Source organism: Argopecten irradians, chromosome 1 (genome assembly GCF_041381155.1).
Source record: "Argopecten irradians isolate NY chromosome 1, Ai_NY, whole genome shotgun sequence".
NCBI classification, from domain to species: domain Eukaryota; kingdom Metazoa; phylum Mollusca; class Bivalvia; order Pectinida; family Pectinidae; genus Argopecten; species Argopecten irradians.
Genome location: NC_091134.1, coordinates 19,067,265 through 19,094,125, shown reverse-complemented (window position 1 = coordinate 19,094,125; position 26,861 = coordinate 19,067,265). Strand labels below are relative to the sequence as shown.

At 35.5% G+C, this 26,861-nt stretch overlaps 1 protein-coding gene across 1 annotated transcript in view; it reads left to right on the top strand.

Annotated features, from left to right (window-relative positions):
- Window positions 1–26,861, top strand: part of LOC138319837 (neprilysin-like) — a 43,272-nt gene that overhangs the window by 3,707 nt on the left and 12,704 nt on the right. The window contains exons 2-8 of the mRNA XM_069262969.1: window positions 11,943–12,079; window positions 19,495–19,527; window positions 19,869–20,030; window positions 20,731–20,814; window positions 24,410–24,624; window positions 24,956–25,135; window positions 26,618–26,713. Of these exons, the coding sequence (XP_069119070.1) occupies window positions 11,943–12,079; window positions 19,495–19,527; window positions 19,869–20,030; window positions 20,731–20,814; window positions 24,410–24,624; window positions 24,956–25,135; window positions 26,618–26,713 (907 nt within the window). The remainder of the gene's footprint in view (window positions 1–11,942; window positions 12,080–19,494; window positions 19,528–19,868; window positions 20,031–20,730; window positions 20,815–24,409; window positions 24,625–24,955; window positions 25,136–26,617; window positions 26,714–26,861) is intronic.

Here is a 26,861-nt window from a genome sequence, read left to right as displayed (position 1 = left end):
GAAAAATTTACACTGTACAGTAACACAAAGCCAAACCACCAAAGTTAGACCTCCAGTGGGCGGAGCTTAACTGGCCATTGTGACGTCACTAATTACTGTATGAATGGGCTTATATGTATAACACTTAAATTAGGAGTTTGGAATAAGTGAATTAGGAAACATTCAAAATACATAGTGATCTGGAAATGGTATACATGGGACTTGTTTAAAATGTCAGGGTTTATGAGGAGATATCAGCCATGTCAGGGTTTATAAGGAGATATCAGCCATGTCAGGGTTTATGAGGAGATATCAGCCTTGTCAGGGTTTATGAGGAGGTATCAGCCTTGTCAGGGTTTATGAGGAGATATCAGCCATGTCAGGGTTTATGAGGAGATATCAGCCTACTCAAGGTTTATAAGGAGAGATCAGCCATTGTCAGGGTTTATGAGGAGATATCAGCTTTGTCAGGGTTTATGAGGAGATATCAGCCTTGTCAGGGTTTATGAGGAGATATCAGCCATGTCAGGGTTTATGAGGAGATATCTGCCATCTCAGGGTTTATGAGGCGATATCTGCCATGTCAGGGTTTATGAGGAGGTATCAGCCATGTCAGGGTTTATGATGAGATATCAGCCTTGTCAGGGTTTATGAGGAGATATCAGCCATGTCAGGGTTTATGATGAGATATCAGCCATGTCAGGGTTTATGAGGAGATATCAGCCATGTCAGGGTTTATGAGGAGATATCAGCCTTGTCAGGGTTTATGAGGAGATATCAGCCTTGTCAGGGTTTATGAGGAGATACAGCCTTATCAGGGTTTATGAGGAGATATCAGCCTTGTCAGGGTTTATGAGGAGATATCAGCCTTGTCAGGGTTTATGAGGAGATATCAGCCTTGTCAGGGTTTATGAGAGATATCGCCTTGTCAGGATGTTATGAGAGATATCAGCCATGTCAGGGTTTATGAGGAGATATCAGCCTTGTCAGGGTTTATGAGGAGATATCAGCCATGTCAGGGTTTATGAGGAGATATCAGCCTTGTCAGGGTTTATGAGGAGATATCAGCTTGTCAGGGTTTATGAGGAGATATCAGCCTTGTCAGGGTTTATGAGGAGATATCAGCCTTGTCAGGGTTTATGAGGAGATATCAGCCTTGTCAGGGTTTATGAGGAGATATCAGCCTTGTCAGGGTTTATGAGGAGATATCAGCCTTGTCAGGGTTTATGAGGAGATATCAGCCTTGTCAGGGTTGATGAGGAGATATCAGCCTTGTCAGGGTTTATGAGGAGGTATCAGCCTTGTCAGGGTTTATGAGGAGATATCAGCCTTGTCAGGGTTTATGAGGAGATATCAGCCTTGTCAGGGTTTATGAGGAGATATCAGCCTTGTCAGGGTTTATGAGGAGATATCAGCCTTGTCAGGGTTTATGAGGAGGTATCAGCCTTGTCAGGGTTTATGAGGAGATATCAGCCTTGTCAGGGTTTATGAGGAGATATCAGCCTTGTCAGGGTTTATGAGGAGATATCAGCCTTGTCAGGGTTTATGAGGAGATATCAGCCATGTCAGGGTTTATGAGGAGATATCAGCCATTGTCAGGGTTTATGAGGAGATATCAGCCTTGTCAGGGTTTATGAGGAGAGATATCAGCCTTGTCAGGGTTTATGAGGAGTATCAGCCTTGTCAGGGTTTATGAGGAGATATCAGCCATGTCAGGGTTTATGAGGAGATATCAGCCTTGTCAGGGTTTATGAGGAGGTATCAGCCTTGTCAGGGTTTATGAGGAGATATCAGCCTTGTCAGGGTTTATGAGGAGATATCAGCCTTGTCAGGGTTTATGAGGAGATATCAGCCTTGTCAGGGTTTATGAGGAGATATCAGCCTTGTCAGGGTTTATGAGGAGATATCAGCCATGTCAGGGTTTATGAGGAGATATCAGCCTTGTCAGGGTTTATGAGGAGATATCAGCCATGTCAGGGTTTATGAGGAGATATCAGCCATGTCAGGGTTTATGAGGAGGTATATCAGCCTTGTCAGGGTTTATGAGGAGATATCAGCCTTGTCAGGGTTTATGAGGAGATATCAGCCATGTCAGGGTTTATGAGGAGATATCAGCCATGTCAGGGTTTATGAGGAGATATCAGCCATGTCAGGGTTTATGAGGAGATATCAGCCATGTCAGGGTTTATGATGAGATATCAGCCATGTCAGGGTTTATGAGGAGGTATCAGCCATGTCAGGGTTTATGAGGAGATATCAGCCATGTCAGGGTTTATGAGGAGATATCAGCCATGTCAGGGTTTATGAGGAGATATCAGCCATGTCAGGGTTTATGAGGAGATATCAGCCTTGTCAGGGTTTATGAGGAGATATCAGCCTTGTCAGGGTTTATGAGGAGATATCAGCCTTGTCAGGGTTTATGAGGAGTTATCAGGCTTGTCAGGGTTGATGATGAGATATCAGCCTTGTCAGGGTTTTATGAGGAGATATCAGCCTTGTCAGGGTTTATGAGGAGATATCAGCCTTGTCAGGGTTTATGAAGGAGATATCAGCCATGTCAGGGTTTATGAGGAGTATCAGCCATGTCAGGGTTTATGAGGAGATATCAGCCATGTCAGGGTTTATGAGGAGATATCAGCCTGTCAGGGTTTATGAGGAGATATCAGCCTGTCAGGGTTTATGAGGAGATATCAGCCTTGTCAGGGTTTATGAGGAGATATCAGCCATGTCAGGGTTTATGAGGAGATATCAGCCATGTCAGGGTTTATGAGGAGGTATCAGCCTTGTCAGGGTTTATGAGGAGATATCAGCCTTGTCAGGGTTTATGAGGAGATATCAGCCATGTCAGGGTTTATGAGGAGATATCAGCCATGTCAGGGTTTATGAGGAGATATCAGCCTTGTCAGGGTTTATGAGGAGATATCAGCCATGTCAGGGTTTATGAGGAGATATCAGCCTTGTCAGGGTTTATGAGGAGATATCAGCCATGTCAGGGTTTATGAGGAGGTATCAGCCATGTCAGGGTTTATGAGGAGATATCAGCCTTGTCAGGGTTTATGAGGAGATATCTGCCTTGTCAGGGTTTATGATGAGATATCTGCCTTGTCAGGGTTTATGAGGAGATATCAGCCTTGTCAGGGTTTATGAGGAGGTATCAGCCATGTCAGGGTTTATGAGGAGATATCAGCCTTGTCAGGGTTTATGAGGAGATATCAGCCTTGTCAGGGTTTATGAGGAGATATCAGCCATGTCAGGGTTTATGAGGAGATATCAGCCATGTCAGGGTTTATGAGGAGGTATCAGCCATGTCAGGGTTTATGAGGAGGTATCAGCCATGTCAGGGTTTATGAGGAGATATCAGCCATGTCAGGGTTTATGAGGAGATATCAGCCATGTCAGGGTTTATGAGGAGATATCTGCCTTGTCAGGGTTTATGAGGAGATATCAGCCATGTCAGGGTTTATGAGGAGGTATCAGCCATGTCAGGGTTTATGAGGAGATATCAGCCATGTCAGGGTTTATGAGGAGATATCAGCCTTGTCAGGGTTTATGAGGAGATATCAGCCATGTCAGGGTTTATGAGGAGATATCAGCCTTGTCAGGGTTTATGAGGAGATATCAGCCATGTCAGGGTTTATGAGGAGATATCAGCCATGTCAGGGTTTATGAGGAGGTATCAGCCTTGTCAGGGTTGATGAGGAGATATCAGCCATGTCAGGGTTAATGAGGAGGTATCAGCCATGTCAGGGTTTATGAGGAGATATCAGCCTTGTCAGGGTTTATGAGGAGATATCAGCCTTGTCAGGGTTTATGAGGAGGTATATCAGCCTTGTCAGGGTTTATGAGGAGTTATCAGCATTGTCAGGGTTTATGAGGAGATATCAGCCATGTCAGGGTTTATGAGGAGATATCAGCCATGTCAGGGTTTATGAGGAGGTATCAGCCTTGTCAGGGTTTATGAGGAGATATCAGCCTTGTCAGGGTTTATGAGAGAGATATCAGCCTTGTCAGGGTTTATGAGGAGATATCAGCCATGTCAGGGTTTATGTGGGAGTATCAGCCTTGTCAGGGTTTATGAGGAGATATCAGCCTTGTCAGGGTTTATGAGGAGATATCAGCCTTGTCAGGGTTTATGAGGAGATATCAGCCATGTCAGGGTTTATGAGGAGATATCAGCCATGTCAGGGTTTATGAGGAGGTATCAGCCATGTCAGGGTTTATGAGGAGATATCAGCCATGTCAGGGTTTATGAGGAGATATCAGCCATGTCAGGGTTTATGAGGAGATATCAGCCATGTCAGGGTTTATGAGGAGATATCAGCCTTGTCAGGGTTTATGAGGAGATCAGCCATGTCAGGGTTTATGAGGAGTATCAGCCATGTCAGGGTTTATGAGGAGATATCAGCATGTCAGGGTTTATGAGGAGATATCAGCCATGTCAGGGTTTATGAGGAGATAGCTTATCAGCCATGTCAGGGTTTATGAGGAGGTATCAGCCATGTCAGGGTTTATGAGGAGATATCAGCCATGTCAGGGTTTATGAGGAGATATCAGCCTGTCAGGTTTATGAGGAGGTATCAGCCATGTCAGGGTTTATGATGAGAGAGTATCAGCCATGTCAGGGTTTATGATGGAGGTATCAGCCATGTCAGGGTTTATGAGGAGTATCAGCCATGTCAGGGTTGTATGAGGATATCAGCCATGTCAGGGTTTATGAGGAGTATCAGCCATGTCAGGGTTTATGAGGAGATATCAGCCAGGGTTATGGGAGTATAGCCGTCAGGGTTTATGAGGAGATATCAGCCTTGTCAGGGTTTATGAGGAGATATCAGCCTTGTCAGGGTTTATGAGGAGGTATCAGCCATGTCAGGTTTATGGGGAGATATCAGCCTTGTCAGGGTTTATGAGGAGATATCAGCCAGTCAGGGTTTATGAGGAGATATCAGCATTGTCAGGGTTTATGAGGAGATATCAGCTTGTCAGGGTTTATGAGGAGTTATCAGATAGCAGCCATGTCAGCGTTTATGACGAGATATCAGCCATGTCAGGGTTTATGAGGAGGTATCAGCCATGTCAGGGTTAATGACGAGGTATCAGCCATGTCAGGGTTTATGAGGAGATATCAGCCATGTCAGGGGTTTGATATCGAGAAGAGAGTCAGCCATGTCAGGGTTAATGAAGAGGTATCAGATCAGCCATGTCAGGGTTTATGAGGAGATATCAGCCATGTCAGGGTTTATGAGGAGATATCTGCCATGTCAGGGTTTATGAGGAGATATCAGCCATGTCAGGGTTTATGAGGAGATATCAGCCATGTCAGGGTTTATGAGGAGATATCTGCCATGTCAGGGTTTAGGAGATATCAGCTTTGTCAGGGTTTATGACTAGATATCAGCCATGTCAGCGTTTATGACGAGATGTCCGTTTTCCTGGTTTTGGAATGAGGATGTGTTGCACTTTTCTTGGTTTGAAACATATACGAATTGTCCGAGTTGTGAAATAGCCAGAGAAATGGTATTAATGACATTCACACACAAACTGTCAGGTAATGGAGTCTTGTGATTTATCAGATGTGCTAAGACAGCCTCTTTTAATGAATTCAGATAGCACATGTGTGGAGAGGCTGTCGTGTCACTATGACTGAAGGAGATATCAAGAGAGGTCACAATATTTGACCCCTTCTGACCTTACTCCAATTGGTATTAGTCATATTGGTTTTTTTCCCCCATTCTATTAGTTTTATTACATACCACAAGGCGCGTCACAAAACTAATATATATTTTTCCTTATTTGCATTTTTTTCTTATTTGTTTATGATTCCTTATTTGTATAGTTTTCCTCATTTGTATATTTTCATTCATATTTTCAGAAACGGAACAAAGAAAGTTTCTGAAACATCAGATATATAGTCAGGCAATTTTAGTAAAAAATGTGTTTTTAACAAACAAAATCTCATTACAATAAAAGAGGTATGTGTTTGATGAATCATATCCAGTATTGATATCCTAAGCGTTTTATTGTCTTCTTTTTCTTTTATTGACCGTTTCTGTGAAGATGGGTAGGTGAGTTTTTCCATCCTTCACCTATTATGTATTATGGAGTATGACTTCACCGAATTCTAAACGTTACTAATTTTCAACTCACTGTGAATTAGAGGTGATTTAAACGTACATATGTATACAATACGTGTACATATTCTGTATTCGTCAAATGTTCTAACTGTTTAAAGAGAATTATAATGTGTACACTGGTATTTAACTGTCACTAGGATTTCACATAAAAAAGTCATGACATGTCAAATTATCGACCTCGCTTGATGAATTCCACATTACCACGATTACGTATACCTACTTTATTAGGGAAAATGGATTGCTATCGTAAGTTCAATTGAAGTTCAGTCATGAAACTGTGTAAAATTTATGCGCATAAACCTATTTTCACGATAACCCCATTAGATTTTCAGCCGCTAACAATCCTGGTAACTGGTACAGCCATTTTATATATTCACTGTCGCGGGGAGATGGTATTTTGTTTAATTTACTGAGTAATCTTGATCAGAGAACCGAAGCTGAGAGTGCTTTTCTTACACATGAAGACGCAGTACATGTATCTTACTCAACTTTGGTATGAATTGATGTAAATACTTCTACTATCTTGACGTAAATCATAATTTAAAAGGCATCATAATGTAATTTTTTTATATAGATATGGATAATTGGCGATGGTCCTCTATTTTTTTTTTTACATTCCTGACCTAAAATCCCTGTGTATTATAAGACACCTTGACACATCTTGATTTCACACCTTTCTGTTTGACACAATTAATTCAGACATGATTTTACCCTATTTCAACCTAAATGTAGACCTCCACAATGTTTTTATGAAGACTAGGAATTTACCCCGACTCATGCGAGTACTAGAGTAGCGGTTATTTAGGCATTTTGACGTAAGCAAAAAAAAAAGCTATTTGAAAGATTAAAGTTTGTGTGTGTGAGGTGGGAGGGGAAAGGTTTTTGAATGCTTTCCTTCGCCACTTTCACACTTGTACTGTGTTATAGGACTCCTACATTGGTCATATATAGCCATTCTTCACATGTTTAACAGTAATGCTTGGAACGTTTTAAAGACATTTACTAAAAATTTATCAATAAATAAAGTATACTATTTTATTTAGAAACCATGCCATTTTTTCGATGAGACACCGAATTTGTGTTTGTAGATCACGTGACCTATCTATCATAACCATAGCATTGCACAATACACACAGAGAAATATATACAAAATGATTATTTGTTTACTGACAACACGAAACATTTTCGTAAATATTGCAGAAGCGAGCCTTTTTGTCAAGATTCATACTTGTTTTAAGTACAAACAACGTGCAATTGTATAACATTTACGCATTTTATCAACATATGATTGGAAATCACCCTCATAAATATCTAATGCGGAGAAACAATAACTAAAACGTTATTATTGACAAGGAAGGTTTGAAACAGATTGTGACCTGGGCCCGGCACCATAAAGCTCTCTCAGACAGATTTTGTACTCAAGTACATGACTTTCCATAGGCTTGAGTAAAAAATTTGTCTGAGAAAGTTTTATGGTGCCGGGTCCAGTATATGATTATGCCTCTTTCTGACTATCAATGACCAACCTCGGATGACTCGAATACCCAGTATAACTCGAACTATTGACCTGGCCCCCTACATTTCGAGTTATAGGGGTTTTACTGTATTTTTTCTCATCACAATGACATTTGACCTAAGGTTTCTATTTTAAGTTACACCTCAGGGTGTTTAACCGACGTATGATGTACCTATCATGATCGACTCACAAAGTGTTAATTGACAACACGAACTTCGATCATGAATAGTTGGTACAAGGTGGTGTGTTAAAAAATAGCAAAATGATATAAAGGACGAAATAAGATATTATCTGTAAACTTTCCAACCGGAAAAATTTCCAATTTACATATTAAACATTCGGAGGGACCTTTTACACCTATATATATGTAGCCCTAGCGTTGACATACCAATCTCGGATTTCAAGGCTCGGCGTACACTTTAGAACCATCTATATTCATTCTCTGTTTAACTTTAAGTAAAAAATGTGATTTTTGACACTGACATTTCTAGAAGTGTTTGCTACCCTCTTTGAATAAATGAAATTCTGATTCTTCTAGGTATTCACAAAAATAAGTCGCCTAACAGACTTTTATCAAGCATTCACTTCTTTTAATGAGTGTCACGGTACGGTATGACCGGGGCAGCATGTTTACAAAATAGAGCATACTGCTGTAATATAAAGAAAATGTTATAAATCAAGGACTTTAAATGCTAATATGTTAATTTCGCTGGTCTGCATATATTCGTGTAAAGATTTGTATTTAAAGATTATCTATTCATGTCATTCGTTAGTTTTTTTTTTTTTTTTTTTTTTTTTTAACTTTCTGACAAACATGTATGTATTACATGTAAAACTGTATGTATAGAGAATACATGGCTATAGCTTGCAATACAAGTTTTATTTTGGTGCGAGACTTAGGAAAGCCGGGATGACGATGACTTGATAAACCCCAAAAGATACTGAGAATAATGCATATGATTTAGCTTGAATAACTAAGTCCTATATAAGATACTAAATAGTCATTAATATGTGTTTAGTTTTACAATAAACAAATTGATTTCAGGCGCATTGACATCTTAGCCAATATTTAAGTTTTGCCAATGACTGCGCCGCTTTTAAAATTGTCTGCGAAAACTTTCTTTATGTATGACGTCATAATACTCGACTTTCAATTCATCTGGTCTATGGAGACATAACGTCTACCATCTAACCAATAGAAATAAATGTAACATATGAAATTAAAGATGCTCCCCGCCGACAGAGCAAAAATGGCATTCATCATTAGAACAATAATTGGTGTTTAGTCTTGTATATATGTGTCTTATTAACACAAAAAAATATTATAAGATAATTTATTTTGCCTTTGTTGCACGTGCAATCAGTACTTCATTCCATGTAGGATATAGTGCCACAGATTTTTTTCGGGATGCAATTAAGTATTTTTTATATTTTCAACTTGAAGTAAAATTAGAAGCTCAAACTTTTCAATGGTGGTAATGGTGTAAAGTAAGTAACTTTTCTAACTTAAGAAAAATATGAAATCGTCTGCTTCTGTTTTTGATAGTGAAAAAATACCAATTGTCAGCGATGGAGCATCTTTAAGTTATACAAAAATAAATAATTAAAAAATAAAAACAAATCATATCTGAAATGTTATAGTCCAACATCCATATGAAATTGGATGAGGGCACGAGGGTGCATAACAGATACATACATTTATCACAGACACTTGCAGATTATTAGGCCTATACAAAATTGCTGTAAATAAAAAGTATAACGATACAGGGCTTAAACCCTGGCTACTGATTAACTCTAGAGGGCCTTGGTCTATATATTTAACCAGTAGTCAGGGGCGTAGTCAGGGTGAAAACCTTACACCATTATATTTTTACATCAACTTTCTATAATAATCTGCAAGTGCCAGTGACATTTATAGGTACATATGTACCTTTTTCATTACGTGGGCAAAGAAATATTTTGGCTAGATTTAATACATTAGCCCAATACGTATATTTTCGAGTGTAATGGAAAGAATGTTTCAGACCAGTATTCGATAGTTCACACATCTTTTAGGAAATTGCTCTTTGTACGATCATAAAAATTGATGAATATCTATGAAATAGGCTCTTTGCCCATGACATATATATTGCAATGATTTTTTTATCAACGAGAAGATGAACGACACCTTTGATAGCATTCAACATCTATGTGTCATACGTTTTGAGGAGCAAGTTTTAAAATGAAATTTACACATATTTTTTTCTGACAAAACTTAATGCATTCAGTCTAGAAAATTCTAAATAATAGATATGTATTTTCCACTATTCTCATTGGCTAATACGTACATGGTCACTTGTGGTTAGATTTATAATATCAACTCTTTATTTCTATTGTTAGAAACATCGAGTTCATATTCTTTTTTGACGTCATCAGCCAAACGTAAGTTCTTCAAGGTGGCGTCCTATGGCTATCATTCTTCTTGAAATTAACATATGATAATTCTTTCAACATTTGTAAAAGTAACAAAATATCTAATATGAATATATATTATACCATGGACTTGGTAGAATCTAAAATAATGACCTTAGGCTACGCCCTCGGTCCTTGTGTCATTTTACCAAGGTTGTATAACACCATATATTAACATATGCCCCTATATTGTCAATGGGATGGAAGTCGTGTTCAAATTAGCGTAATCGCAATGACGGTCACGCCTCTGACCTCAATATACAGAAGATCTCAATGGAGTACAATTCTTGGAGCTTCTAAGCGAACAAAAGGTTAGCAGATCACGTACAGGTTTCCTTAAAACAACCCAACAACATTAGACCTACGGTATCCGAAACAGTATCATCACCTTTATCCCACGTCTTTGCATTTAAAATAGGCCTACATACACCATGTATCCGTGCAAGAAAATGAAAGTTAAAATTAGTATCGCATCGGATCTATATCGCGTTCGTAGACCGATAAATCAATCACAAACATCCAGCAGCTCAACGGTCATACCATCATATCCCTTTTTTAATATGTGCTATTTTCCCCTTCCTTTTCCCTTTCTCTCTATTTTTTCTTACTTTGATATCTCTTCTACCGTTTAAGACCATCTGCATGTCTGTATCTTGATAATTAAGCTCACAACGACAGGTTTCCGGGCACACACTAAAATCCGGATTTCAGACCTCAATTTTTTACTTATTTGGGCATGTTCAAAGGTGACTTGTGACGTCACTAATGCAATGACCGAATCGATATTGACATGCTATATAGGGATGAACATCTCCTTTTCAAAAAACTAGTATTTAGTTTTCAGCGGTCTCAGTGGGGCTCCAGAAGGATGCATGAAATGGGGCAAATGAATAATTACGCATAAATACGTTACGGCCGTCCAAAGGATCCAGTAACTTTCCTCGGCTGAAAATCAAATATGGCGGCTCGCTCCACTTAGGACCGCATCACTACTCTGACAACGACATACCGATAGTCGTTTGATATATGATCAAATTGAGAAAAAGATCGGTTTTAAAAATAATGGAAAGGTGTCATTGTTATATTTCAAATCAAACAGCAGCTATAACGTTTAACAATCGGAACTATTTCTTCGGTCATCCTGACTATCGTAGTTACCCAACTTAGCAACAAACACCGTGTTTTCTTTTTGTTTTTTGTTTTTTGTTTATTTTTTTTTACGACGAACATGTAAAAGAAGACTTATTTATGTATATATATTTGAACAGTGGTAAAATTGGTATGAACGCATTTGTATACAGACATATTCTACATGCGCTACATTGAATATGTCTGTATCCAATTGCGTTTTTACCACATTTAACGCAATCAAAACACTGTTCAATATCTATATGGGCATCAACAAATGTCCAAATTTGATAAATACATGATTCGATGTACGGAAAGCCTGACAATAAAGACTACCAAAGGGACCAAAAAAAGTGGCCTTTATAGCCAAAAGGTCTTTATACACAGGATGAATTGTGTTGAAATTGACCATTTGGTATACTGAGAAATTGGTCGTAGTGCGCAGGTGGTCTTATTTGAAGGTGATCGCTAAGGCAGGTTGTACAAGAAACAATACTCTCCAACCATAACGTGGTCTGTCTCATAATGTCAAATTTAGTAAGTAATGATACAAATTAAACTCGAGAATAGACTCAATTTTTAACTAAAATCCAGTTCATCAAATTCTAGAAGAAAGTCCAAACGTTAGGATGTTTTATTAAACATAGACCTGGGCTTCATTCTGATTTGTCCCAATTACTTTCCAATGTCATGTTAGATTAGATACAGTACATAACATCATTCATATTTTGCTTCAGCTTTGAAAAGAAAGGATGGTTCGGACGGCGGTCACTGATGGAGAAGATGATGCTATTTCTCCTCTTGTGTCTGGTGATTGCTGTCGTCGTACTGGCGGTCTTATTGGCGGTCAGACCTGTTGATGAGGAAATGGAAGGTAAGCTGCAATTGATGCTGGGATAGCGAATAGAATCAATTGCAACATCTCGGATAATTTAACGACACTATTTGGAAGTTATTTCCAAATATTGCCGGAATAACTCTGAGATTTTGCTCTTGCGAAAAATATGTGTTAATTTGATTAATTATATGTTGAAATCAAATTATTTAAGTAATAGCTTAAAAATAAAAATAAATGTTAATGAAAAGGATTTAAAAATCACTGCTCTTCTATTCACTATGTACGGTAAACATTAACTATTGTGCCAGTAAAGATAGCAATATCTTAAAAACGTACCAAAGAAATAAAAACAAATAATAAGAATTAAATATTTTGTTTTCTTTGTAAATTACACTTTTGGCCTTGAGTCGAGCGTTCTCTGCTGTGAGGAAAGCCGTGGGTTTTGCCAAATAAAAAATGTACATTTATTTTGTCATCTGCCGATTAAAACGTTTTGAGCACAGCGTCTAACTGTGAACATGAAATGACGACAAAACGTAGAACAGCATGTGTCTGACTTGTTTACATGAAATATCTTGAAATTAAAAAAAAATAAATAAAAAAATAAAAAAATGTGATTTTGTTATTTACGTTCCTGTTTGACAGGTTGTCTTCTTCCTTTTTAAAAATACTATAAACAAAATAAAATATAGTTGACTAACCTTATCTACAGTCGACATCAAAGTAAGCACAATGCCGTGATGTCTCGATGATACGCATTATAATTTCTAATTGCCTCAGTGTTACGTAATGTGACATAACTACTGTAAACAACTTTAATTTGCAACACATTTTAAGATGTACCCAAACCCGTGTGTAAAAAGACAAGGTTATCTATCTTCTGATTGGGTCAACTATAGAATTAAGCAATACATTTTTTTTATATATATTTATTTTTATTCCAAAATAAAAATAAATAAAATAAGATAAAAAAAGTTAAAAAAAAAAAAACAACAATCGGTTGACGCATATGTTTACGACTGACAATCTAAGAGAAGGAGTATTATATCATTTCTGACAACAATCTGTACGTCCTCACTAACCTGGGCCCAGTTTCACGAACATTCTTTAACTTTAAGGGATTCCTTAACTTAAAACTGCCCACAGGAAAGCATTACAACATTTTAAAAAGTTACTTAACATATGTTATTTTCCCTAAATTATGTAATGCTATCTTATGTGGATTTTAAATTCTAAAATTCCTTAAAGTTGAGGAATGTCCGTGAAACTGGACCCTTAGTCCAGTTACATCAACAATACTTAACTTTAAATAATTCGTTAACTTGAAAGTCCCCATATGAAAAATATTTCAGTGATTAAGAAATATTACAATTCTTAAGGAGTTTGCTTAGCTTCTGTAATACTTTCCTGTGGGGAATTTTAAGTTAAGGGATTCTTTAAAGGTAAGAAATGTTGATAAAAATGGGCCCTGAGATAAAGTAGCTTAGTATTCTCTTGTCTTGTTGTCTCAAATTTTGCTGCCCATCCTTAACTGAATATTACATTTTTCCGAAAGAACTTTTACAAGTACTTTTAAATGTAATGTATACAACAACAACATGGTTGAGAAAGGTCAAGATTTAAAGAAATACATAGCACTTTACAATAGAGAAATTTATTCTGACGTAGGGTAGATTGACGTACATATTTCCTATTGCAGTTGAACCTTTCCGTATTAAAGTTAATCTCGTTTATGACTTTCAAACACAATTATGTGTAGACGGCATCCGGAATTAACATATGTAAACAGAAATAAGATTTGTCTAAAGATATCATGTTAATGTTGTTTACATTTCCAAGTGCATGCGATGGGTACATAGATTACAACGGGATGGGAACTTTAAACTTGTCTTTTTAATATGTTAGACCAATAATTCATTTGATTAAAAATACGAAACGCAAACAACCAAAAAACAATTTTGTGTAAGTAAACATGTCCGTGGACTTATACAGCTTCAGGTGAGGTAATTACCATAATCTGACAAAGTAATGTGGTTGATTGGTTCCTGAATTTAGGTCATTTGACTACGACTGCAACCCATAAGTATCAAGCGAAAAGTTGTTGGGATATTAATGCATACTACCTTCTATAACGATTTTTTATCAACACGTATTACTTTCTTTCTACCGCTAACTACAAGTATTACAAATTTACGCATTATCCTTTGCACTTTCTTTCTTAAGACAAATGTTCCAGACCCAAACAAGTGAGCAGTGTAACTTTATTGCTTCACATGTAATCTACTTTAGGGTGATGATTTATTAACTCTTTTTTGAGGGATATTTTGCCACTGGAAATAAGAACAACCATATAGCAATAAAATGGTGTCTCCACACTTTTAATGTCTTATGATTAAGACAATAAATATATTGACAATGGAGCGACAAATTTCCAATAAACATGTCTGTGTTTACTTAATCAACATTTAAATTCTTGATGCATTATATTAGTTCAGACATGTACGATATCTTCAACCTAACACATTCCCATTCCAGAAAGGGAAAAAATGGGCTATAAGGAAATTATCGTTAAGTGTATAAAAATGACGATGACAATGAAGTACAATTAGTTCTATAGGATAGTTTAAACTGTCATAATTATTGAATAGAAAGGCTTTTTATTCCACATCCATGACCTTTACAAGTTTATTAACCTGTTTATTAAGTTATTTAAATTCTTATAAAATAAGAGGGATACATGCTTATGAACGATACGTAATGTAAATATTTACAATATGCCAGAACAAAATATAGTACGACATCTTTGGTGGTCTTTAATAAGGTATTGTCTTATAATCATTGTATAAAATAGTCTTTGTTGGTTAATATTTTTGAAGACCATAGATACGTTATATACGACTCTTTCATGTGTGGATATGAAGGATCTTGATGCCACAATATGTTGTAAAGCCCCAGGCTTTCCTTTACATTTTGCAATCCCGAGGGTAGAGCATCAATATCCTTTATATCCATATATGAAAGTTTTATTACAAGTTTACAACTATGATATACCGCCATTTTTTTAAAAATAGGTTCGAAAAAAATGTGATTGCAATCAATATTTCACAAATGGCTGATATTTTCAAAGCAAATCCTGTTGTTTGAATCTTTTATAGCAAACTAATCTTGATTCTGAAAAATAAAATATTGAAATTTTACCGAGGAAATAGTTTTACTGCCGCCGTGAAGTCAGAAGGCTGTATTGCCTGTGTGTAGCCACGTACTGTAGGTATAAGGGAATAGTGGATTACGCTTCCACTATAGTATAACGCTTAAAATCCCGAAGTAGCATCATCGATGATTTACACAACAGGTTCAGGGCCGCGCTCCTCGGGATCATTAACATATGATGATTGATCCGTGTTAACCATACTGTTACGGTTCATTGCTTATCAGCATGTCAAAATGACTTTGAATTCTGAATATGACCTGGATATAGCTTCGCTAATAGAGTGCCCTCCTCATGTAGTGTAGTAATGGCATTTGCTTTGTCTTGACTCCTATAGAGACCAATCAACTAAATATAATATTACATAGACCACAGTGAATGTTTGTCAATGTTTTGTAATGTATCATTAAAACAGATGAGTATTAGTTAGCAAATGTGTTCTATATTTGAAGTCTGGTTCTCATAGCACTAGATAGAAAAAAGTTTGGGTCCTTCAGCTCAAACTCCAACCAGAGTAGCCGTTATGGAATAAGGTGCATTTTTCACTAAACGATCCTGAATCTAGTGCTTTTTTCTATTCATTGTCGAACTTAGACAGCCTCCTGTGCGAATTATCGAACTTCAGATTTTGAACCTAAATTTCAATATGGATTTCCATCTCATTGTTATCTAGGAATAATTACCCGTCAGAAAATATTTTTGCTTTTGAAATTCATAATTAACTAGACAATCGGTGGCCGTGTCAAATTCTATTCTATGCTCAATTTTATTTACACATATCGAAGGTCTTTTTTTCATTTAGTTGGTTGTTCCCTACAGCATTAGTCAACAAACTCTACTTTATCATGGATTTACAACATTTACACAATGCTGATATTAATAAGCAAAAGAAAATAAATGATTATTTAAAAAGTGCCCAATAAAACAAGGATAATCATGTTATGTTTGTGTACATAAAATTAAACACGAGTCAGCAATATTTAGTGACAGCAGTTGGTGAATGGAAAGTTTATTGGTCACTATAGCAGAAGCCCCGATGTTGAAAGTAAACCCATTGAAATTATTAATATAGGTTTCATTATGTTAGAGATCATGTAGAAATAAAGAAAGGAGAGAATATAACGTACCTGAATTAAACATTAAATCTCATTAAGGGAAAAGATTGTCATTGGTCACCGGACGATATATCATTCACCTCAGTTTTGCCTGTAAATCTAATCACAACGTCAATTTACCACGAAATGTCATAAAAACAGCTTTATTCTGAATGTGTTTCGTTGTACAGATAGTATAAACGTGTTTACATAAATGTATGTGTACTGTAAAATCTTGCAAAAACGAAAAAATAGAGACAAAAACAGCTCTATCCTAGCGTTCATTACTATATATATAATTTATAACTTTGTTGAGTTCAGTTGACCAGAAATCTTGACACAAATGTCTTCGTTTGCTGGCTCCTTTGAAGAAATGATATTGGTTATGTTACTTGGTGGAGACAAAACATTGTCTTTAAATGATATTTTCTGCTATCTTGTTTGCTCCTTGTCAGTATGAGGTTAAAAGTTAAAAATGGGGATTATTCTATATCCTGTCATATCTCAATAAATGTAGCATTCTAAATAGGGACTGCTACAGGAACAGCACGCACATACCAGTCTCCAAAAAAACCCAGATATGCCGCCGACTGACTTGTAAATAACCTTTAACTACCATTAAAGTGTTCAACAATTTCATTTAAACAAGTATTACAACGCCCGCTTTAGCAATGTTTAGGCCAAATAAAACTTAACACATTAAAATAACACTTAAGATAACCTTATTATGTAATGAAATGAAGTTATGTCAGACCTTGCCTTTGGTTGTTACGAGGAAACAGAACAAATATTAGTAGCATGTTGAGTCCTTTATTTAGAATAACATGTGGCGGATCTCTAAAATTGTATTCGAAACAGGTTTTTTTTTAATAATTATCTAAAGATAATTTAAATTTTCATTTGGTTCCCTGTAGTGTTTCTGAACACTAATTGAATATTTCAGATTTATTTGTGGTGTCTATCAATTAAAATCTAAATTAATTAACTAATTATCATTGACATTTATATGACAGAATTAAATTTGTGGACACTAAAACTTGTAATGATAGTTTATATTTATTCATTACCTGCTGAAAAAAAATCGATTCTATCTAATGTCAAGTTGTTTGTTGTTTGAAAATGAATCCGTGATCAAACAGATCTCTGAACTTGTGCAGTTGTAGGTTAGTGGCAGGTCATAGTAAACACGTGTTACCCGATCAGTTTGTCCATTTCATGCAAATTATGACATCCAGTTTATTATTTCAAAAAAAGGAAAGTGAAATTTATTTTCCATGATTTGCAACTTCATATCCGGTGTATTGAATTATGAAAGACCTGCTGAATATGATTTCCGTCATCTAATTATAAAGTCAGGTCTTGTTTCCGCATAGACATAGAAATACATTCTTAGGTAACCTCTATAGGGATACAGTGAATATATTTTATCATGTGAAGTCCGTTGATGTCGATTTTGGTCTCTGAAATTGGAAATTCAATTTTCTCAGATTTGGCATTGTGAGAATTACCAAACTGCAATACAGATATGTATAGTTGAAACTTCTACTAACTTTTATCTAATTTATTTTCAATTTTGAGTTTTTTGTTTCGATTGACCTAACGTTGATTGAAACATATTAATTGTTGTAAATTATACGAACACCATGAAAATTTGGAGAAATTATTTCAACTTACCAACGCACGCAATACAAAAGGCAAATCAACAGGCATTTATTCATAATTCTATTAAGTTTGTCCTCATCAAAATCTACGACTTGATTTCATAAAAAATCATAAAAATTAAATTTGAGTATATGTTTTACGCTTCCTAGTAACAAAGGAGCATAGATTTACACAATACTAAGATGTTAATTGCGACATAAGTTATAAGGTCAGACCGCATATTTAGGTGCCCACAACAATAGAGGAGAGAGGATTTTGTATATTACATACGGACGCTGAAAGCACTCGAATGAGTTATCAGTAAAATTAAGATGTCCGGTCTTGCTGTCCGTGTGGTTTGAAATTGTTTCCATGAAGCAAGAGGATTTTGATAATGACCGGAGGCAACGTGGACAAAACACACTTATAACGAAATTAGTGGTTTCTATATAGGCTATGAAATCGTACCATATTTTTCAAATAAATTAATTTTTACATATAATGCTTATAGTGCTATTAAACGACGAATATTTATTACATATGAAGTTTTCTTAACTCCTTTCGACATGGCATGCTGTCATGTAATATAACGATAAATGAATCACATAGAAAATACAAAACGCCCTCTTTACATGATACAAGAAAATAAAACATTGGTCTTTTTTATTTTGATATGGAATGATTTGTTGAATGAAATTACCATGGACTTCTGCACTTTCAGAGCACGGTAGAATTATTGTGCTGGCGAATATCACAATTGTTTTCTCAGATAATCAACAACAAAACGTGTCGCAGAAAAAAAAATTCAAAGAAATCTTTGCTAGGTTGTGTCGTGATGAGCATTACACTTTTCAAGGCCCGATAAAATGAACGAGGTGGTTGTTAGGTTTGGGTCGACGTTTTTAAGTTTGTTGAAACCTCAACGTTTTTAAAAAACGGTTACGACTTTATGCAATAAGAATCTGCATAGCTAATAGTGTGTCGTTTTGAAGTCTGCACGATAATTCATAGTGTGTACTGGTGTGATTGGATAAACCTGTTACCTATATTTCACAATGCTACCACACTTATACATCATGTCCACACATCAGATTAAGCAAGCAGACTACATACACTTATCGTAATCTTTCTAAGGTCTTTGATTCATACATTTATGTAATGAAATCTTTAAAAAAAAAACGCATGTATCCATGAGATAGAAGGAAATGCTTTGTTTCTACCACCAGGCTTTCCTTTATGTACGATTGCATAATTCACACATTATAAATTCTAGTCAGTAAATAGAATTGAACCAACCCATTTTCACATCATATACGGGGACTATAATATGAGATAAACAACTTTTTATTTCAGGACGTAGGTATTCGGAAATGCCAATGATGAAATTACTTAATTTCCATATCACTATTACTCCAGTGTTTTTAAAGGGACTAATGTGTTGATAATTGTTAATTAATAAGTAGAATATTTTTTCTTCATTTAAAAAAAAAATAAACTTGTCTTTTCAGATGTTTGCCTTACTAGAGACTGCACTGAGTCAGGTAATGTCCTTTTTTATCGCTAATCCAATAGTATGACGTATACTAAGGAAAGACTATCGGACAATGTTTAAATGATTATCGATTATCTATACACTTATCGATCATAAATATGATATATGAAAGAACTGTTGCTCGCCAGAGTAAGACTAAACGACAGAGTTGTTGTGATTCAATCATAACGTTTGAACCGATGTAGACATATATGAAACACATAACAATAACACCCTTTAAAGGGCGGGGATAAGTAAAGTGAATATCCCACTCATGATTAACTGTTTTATCACAATTCTTTAAATCTATCTCTCTTCCGAAAGTTACATAAGATTTTTGTTTTATTTCAGCTGCCCGTGTGTTGAATAACCTTGACACCACTGTAAAGCCGTGCGATAACTTTTTCGACTTTGCCTGTGGGACATGGAGAAAACTTAATATTATCCCGGAGGATCGATCAAGTCAAGATGTGTTCGGGATACTACGGGATGAAGTTGAAGTCGTACTCAAAAGTAAGAGAATTATGTTATGGAATAATCTTCAATCGTGGCGGTAATCAGCATCTTCACTGGCTTAAAAGCCATGTTATCATAAAAATTACGTTGCTGTTCATGTAGCATTACATTTGAGTCAGTTTTTGGTAAAATCGTAACGATTTCAAAGACATATAGTCCCTAAAGATATTTATAATTAAACAGGATTATTCTTATTCAATGTCATGTGATCAAATTTAATTCAATCAGAACATCCTAAATGAAAGTGGGGTAAAATAAATTATCTTATGGTGCGTTCGCAAATATACACACTTTCGGGATAAAGTTGATATTCTGTGATATATCGCATATTACGAATATAGAATGTCTGAAGTACCACATGGATTATGTCGACCTGGGCGCTTCCTGATCAATTTAGATCCTTTTGTGGCGATAAGGGTGAAATATCGTTTTTTAAATTTCCATATATGAAAGAGTATTCTATTCCAACCGGAATATCATATAATCAGATTTTCCCTATCCTTCATGCAAAGCTCAGACATTGGAAACGTTCCAATTATCTAGTTATGCTTTATTGTAATAAGTGTAAAATGAAGTATTGATAGAACTTATGAATACTGTAGATCACTTTATATCGCAGTGGAAAATACTTTTTACGTTCTCTACCATCACCAGGCCATCCAGTAGATAATGAAATTGCTATTTCGTATGTTCCCAGATCTCTTAGAGGCTCCTATAACGGAAAGTGATATACAGGTGGAGAAAACGATAAAGAGCATGTATGCATCATGTATGAATCAAGGTAGGTCACGTGGTTACTATGTATAGCACTTCTTAAGATAACTTTCATCAGATTTTATGAATCGTACATAAGATGATACATTTCAAAGAGATAAAAGTGATATTAATTGCAAAGTGGTTTTTTTAACATTGAAGGAGAACTTTTAACATTTATGTATCTGTCAATGAAATATTTCAATCTATATGTCAGAAAGATGTTTTTGCATGAGTGGAAATACGTGTCATGCATTTATTTCAAAGGTAAATTTTGAATTTCAATATTTATCTATTCTTTCTAATGAGATTAAGGTTTTGCAGAAAGGAATTTTAATAAATTCAGTTTTGATAAAAAATATTGAAAATAAGATAAATTGTGTGTTCGTTTCACACCAGGAAATATCTGTATCATTTTAAGATAATTGTTTTAGATATGATTGTATAATTTCTACTAAGTACGTTTTATCATAATAGGGGCGTTGGTTTCATTCGTTAGTTGTGAAGATATTTTGAATATATTTAACAAAAGGAAGTATGTATACTTCTGATATGATGGACTGTTATACATATTTCACTTGGGGCCATTTAATAAATATTGCAAATCAGCTTTTAAGAAAACATTTGATAACTACTCAATGAATACAATTATATTGTGATTGACAAGGACACTTGAATTTGAATTCGACAATTTTATATTGGTTTATAATCATCCAATGAATTAGCCACATTACACGTGAAGGAATGTATCTTTCACAACGGAGATGACGTCGTTGTGATACATTTCGATTAAAAGGACGAACTCCAAAGATGCAGAATACTTTTCCAAATATGAATCTATTAAATATAACTTCCTAGAAGTCGGTAGGCGATTCCCGGAGTATCCGAGAATCGACCCGTGTCGTCCGAGCTCTAGACCCTAACTAACTCATCACAAAGCATAACACATAGGATTATATAACAATAACAAAAACACGGAAGATAAACAGATGGCATTTAGAATTCAAGTGTCAGTTGTAAATTAATTGTCCACTGTCCTAGGGATAAGTGTCAACCTGGCCGGACCGGTCTCCTTAATACTACTTTTAAAATTGACACTATACGGTAAAAAGATATAATAACAACAGAGTTAGGCCGACACGATAAATCAAAGAATTACGAATAACAAAATTAAAAGTAAAATGAATTGATCATAGTATTTCAGTACAACTTATTACACGATATTAAAATGATTTGGCGAGGGTTTGTAATTCAAAAGTCTCGAATGATATAATAGATCGAATCCACATAAAATGTTCTAATAAGCACTTTTTCCTTGTGAAAGTTACCTATATTTTATTATGAAGTGTTTACTTATCTGAATTTCCAGTCGTTGATGCAAATATTTTCGTATTTCATAAGACAAAATAAAACCATTTATGCATATGATTACCTAATTAGATAAGGATGTGATTTTTATCAAACATTTGATGTGCGATGCCTTATGATGATCATTTATAGTGGTTTAAGAGACAGATGTGTTGGGGCCATTAATTTGACACGGCAGATGATTGATTCATGGCCTTACGCCGTCGTTATACAAATTAGATCATTTGTTTTAGAAAAATAATAAGGATAATATATTTTAGCATGAAACATATCAGTCATGTGTTATATAAATTATTTATAGATAATTCATTGTTACTTGTAACGGTGATTTTCATTAGGTTGAAAATTCGCGACGAAAAAAATGGCGTCGTCGTTTGTCGCTTCGCCTCTGAATGATTTAAATTCCTTATGATTAGAATGAATTATTCGAATTATTTACGTGTATTAGATGATAAAATTATATGGAGGCATTTACATATTAGGATCAATATCATTAAGAAAAAAGTATGTAACGATCTCTTTAAATTAGAAATATTCCTGAACACTACGGTACTCGATGACATGTAAACTTTTACTTACCTAACACTAACTTGTGAAAACTTTCATCACGACGCACGAATTTTTACACCACAAAAGCATTTTGAAACCTAGCATTACAAAACGCATCCACAATCGAACACGTTTTCAGTAGCTTCAATGTGTCATCTTCTTATTCTAACTTTAGAATTTGACTTGGTCAGGATTTGACCTTTGTCTACATTAGCAGTAGGTGCAGAGAACGATACCGAGAAAGCTCACTCGTTTGAAATTTATCTAAGCTACTATATATCTACGTATATATATATATTTCCCTTTGTTTTCACTTGTTTAGTCGCACCGAGTTCAGATAGTGGTGTCCTTATAATGGATTTGAAATCATTTTATGTCGAACTAAACCAACTTTGGTTGTCTTCGTTGAATAGATAAATGACGAAACAATGTACACACACAATTGTTTCTCTCTTACAGCACAGCCTGAAAACGTCCCCGTTAGACATTATATATATACATAATTATGACCTAGTCAGTGTGATATAGAATTAACATTAGTAAAAGGGAGTACAACATTCCGCTGACAGGTCCACTCATTCGTTGTAATTATGGACATCTACAAGTAAAAACTACACGTGCGCGTCAAACCAAATCGTACTGCCATGTAATGTATACTAATTAATGCTAAAACAAACGATACGAAAAACCGCAAGGAGACAACGATTATTTCTTAACAATCTCATTATCATATCTATTATTCCCCGATAAAACTCAACCCACTGTAGTTATGTCTATAGTTTACAATAGACATTGAAATGCAGGATTAATATTTACATATTCAAATAAGAATTTATAGGAATAAATCATCTTAAGTTGTATATGGAGTCCTATTGTGTTGTCTGACATTGATTACGAACGTTCTGGTTTCGTCAGTTAATGTAATAAATGATATTTAATTATTCATGACTGTTTATTTTCTAATTACCTTTTGTCTATATAACCTACTACGGAACATCTCGATTTCAATTACCGTCGGTTCACAGTGGCGAACTGGTTAAAGTGTCACTAACCCTCTACCTCTGATTTTTGGTTACGTAGGGAAACTGACTATTACATAATGTACTGATCGTGGGTCGGTGTTTTTTCTACGGATACTCCGGTTTTTCCTTATCTACAAAAATTGACACTTGTTCTCTTAAAGGATACAAATCAAACATTTACAATACTTCACGGTCACGTACAGAAGTTAATCGAATAAGGCTGAATACAAAATCATGCAAAAAAGCAATGGCATTGCTATGGATAGAAAATTTCATGTTGTGCAAAGACAGGAAATCATGATACTTGCAACACTGCATACTAAAAAAATTGCTGCATTCTGCAACAGCTTATTGTACCTTTCAGTAATCCAGTAGTGACACTGTGCTTGGAAAATCGACAGTGCATCCTTATTCGTAATACATCAAACCTGTGATAGCGACCACTTCTGTATAAAGACCACGTGCTAATAAGACCACTTCGTAGGGGCTCAAATGACCAATTGTAACACACTATTACCACTTAGCCACAAAAACTATTTTCTTTTGTCCATTGAGTGGTCTTTATAGATAAATTTGACTGTACATATGCACTGATTTCTTACATTACCCTTGTGATAAACAACTTCCATCATATTCATGGTAGCTAGTACGAGATATCTTAATATTCACCTCATTTTTTCATAGAACTGATTGCACAAAGAAACATCTCGGTGGCGTTCCCGCTGTTGAACGAGCTCAGGGGATGGCCGGTGCTTGGTTCGAAACCAGGTGGTAACTGGAATGAGAGCGAATACGACCTGACAAAGAGTCTTGTTAATCTGATAAAATACAACAACAAACCACTGATAGAGATGTATGTGTATACCGACGTAAAGAACTCCAGCGCCAGGATCATCTATGTAAGTATATACAGAATTTCAACATATTACACACATAATCCTCCACATATTACATACAGAATTCTCCACATAGTACATACAGAATTCTCCATACATTACATACAGAATTCTCCACATAGTACATACATAATTCCCCACACAATACATACAGAATTATACACGTAATTATTTATTTAATACATACAGAATTCTCCACGTTATGACCTATGTAAGTATATACAGAATTCTCCATATAGTATATACAGAATTTCCCACATAGTACATACAGAATTATATACGTTTATGAATATCATAGCCGATTATTGGTGTATTCAATATGAAACGTTTCTAGATCGACCAGCCCGGTTTCGGAATGCCTGGACAGAAATACTACCAAAAGGGGCGTGATGACGTCATGGTGAAAGCCTATGAGGAACTAGCTAAATCCGTCGTCATGGCATTTGGTGCCACGGAAGCAACAGCGGAAAATGACATCAAAGCTATGGTCGATTTGGAATTTGATATTGCAAATGTAAGTAGGATATAAAATTGTTTTGCAAATATAAGTTTACATTCAATAAATTGTATTCTAAATAATATACCATTCTGACTAAAATCTCCATGACGATCTACCATAACTTTATATTTACACTTGCTAGGCTTGGTCACTATACGCTAATACTAGCCGATTTTGTTTACCATAACTGCATGGTAACATTGAACTTTGAACTTGCGTAAGGAAATGTTCTGTGCAACGTAAAAGGACTACTTTTTTAAAAGAAACACATGGCTTTGTTTACATTTTGACGAAACATTACGTGTATATTGTTGTTTTTCATAGAATTTTGGAAAAATGTAAACAATATATACATGTTTTATATCTATATATGATTCAAACAATTTTTAAATTAACAATTGTATAAAGAAACGGAAAAATATCCCGACCGGGGCGACGTGCTTTCATTTTTGTTAAAAATGATGGGTGTCAAATGTAAACATTACCTCTGTGCCTATGTTCGTCCTACGATCAAGCCTTTGGGGTGGACGGGTGTGAGACCCCTCTGATAGAGGTCAGTTATAAACATATCCTCTTGTCTTTGTTCTTTGAGTATTTAATCATGTGTTATTATAAAACATGCACTGCTAATAATCCACGTGTTGACAGTTCCGCGTCACCACAAATACATTGTATCCATCGAACACAAGTGAATTTGTTTCATCTATCGATGGCGATATGGATCTAAACGTAGATTATATAATCACATGGCTCCCAAGGATGTAATATCGTCAAGTCAGACGACATCTCAAACACATTGAGCTACTTGAAAATCGGTGTTTTCACAACTTCCGCAAACTAAAGTGTGTAAGCGTGCGTCAGCTTCGCCTCGCTGCACAATAACGGTCACCGAGTTCACACATGTGGCCGTGTACAAATTCTTTATGTTATTACGCTATATATTAACTTTTAGCAAAATTGAATATATATTTAAAGTTCTGATCTGATTAAATGAAATTATCTCTGAAATTTACTTTGTTTGTCATGTTTATTTTACACTAAAATATTGAACTTTTTTGTCGTCGCGGATGAATAATTCTACCTTACGTGAAGCGTCATCATTCGCTGTTCAATTGAGTAAGCTCCTCCCACTTTTGACCGACTTTTATTGAATAATTACGTCAGTTAACCATGCTTGTATGGAGCAATTCCTCTAAGAATATATTCAATATGGGGCGCTAACGCGCCCCATAGAATATATTCTTAGAGGAATTGCTCCATACAAGCATGGTTAACATAAAAACGAAATCCAATCCCTATATAAAGCTTATAGCTTATAAATCCGAATAGAGAAAATTGACGGCAAACCAAATGAAATGTGAAAGTTAAACGAAAGATTTAAGAGGTGCATAAATATATTGAATAGTGTTCGTGATCGTCTTTTTATAAGCATTTTTTCACCTATTTAAGTATTGCACTTTCAAAAAGGAAATGATACATACATACATGAATGTTTAGATTTCAATGGCGGCAGAGGACAGGAGAGACAGTAATGTTTTGTACAACAAGATGCCATTATCACAGCTGTCGGAAAATTTCACGGAGCCAACAGATGTAAGTGACCTAAATATCATCCAATATCAATAATTAGGAAATGTTTTCTACATATGTTGCTACGCGACTCGTTAATTTGATATCAAGGAAGGTGTTATCGTATTAAATGTTGCTACATGTTATTCATTAACGACATCCACGTTTTGCT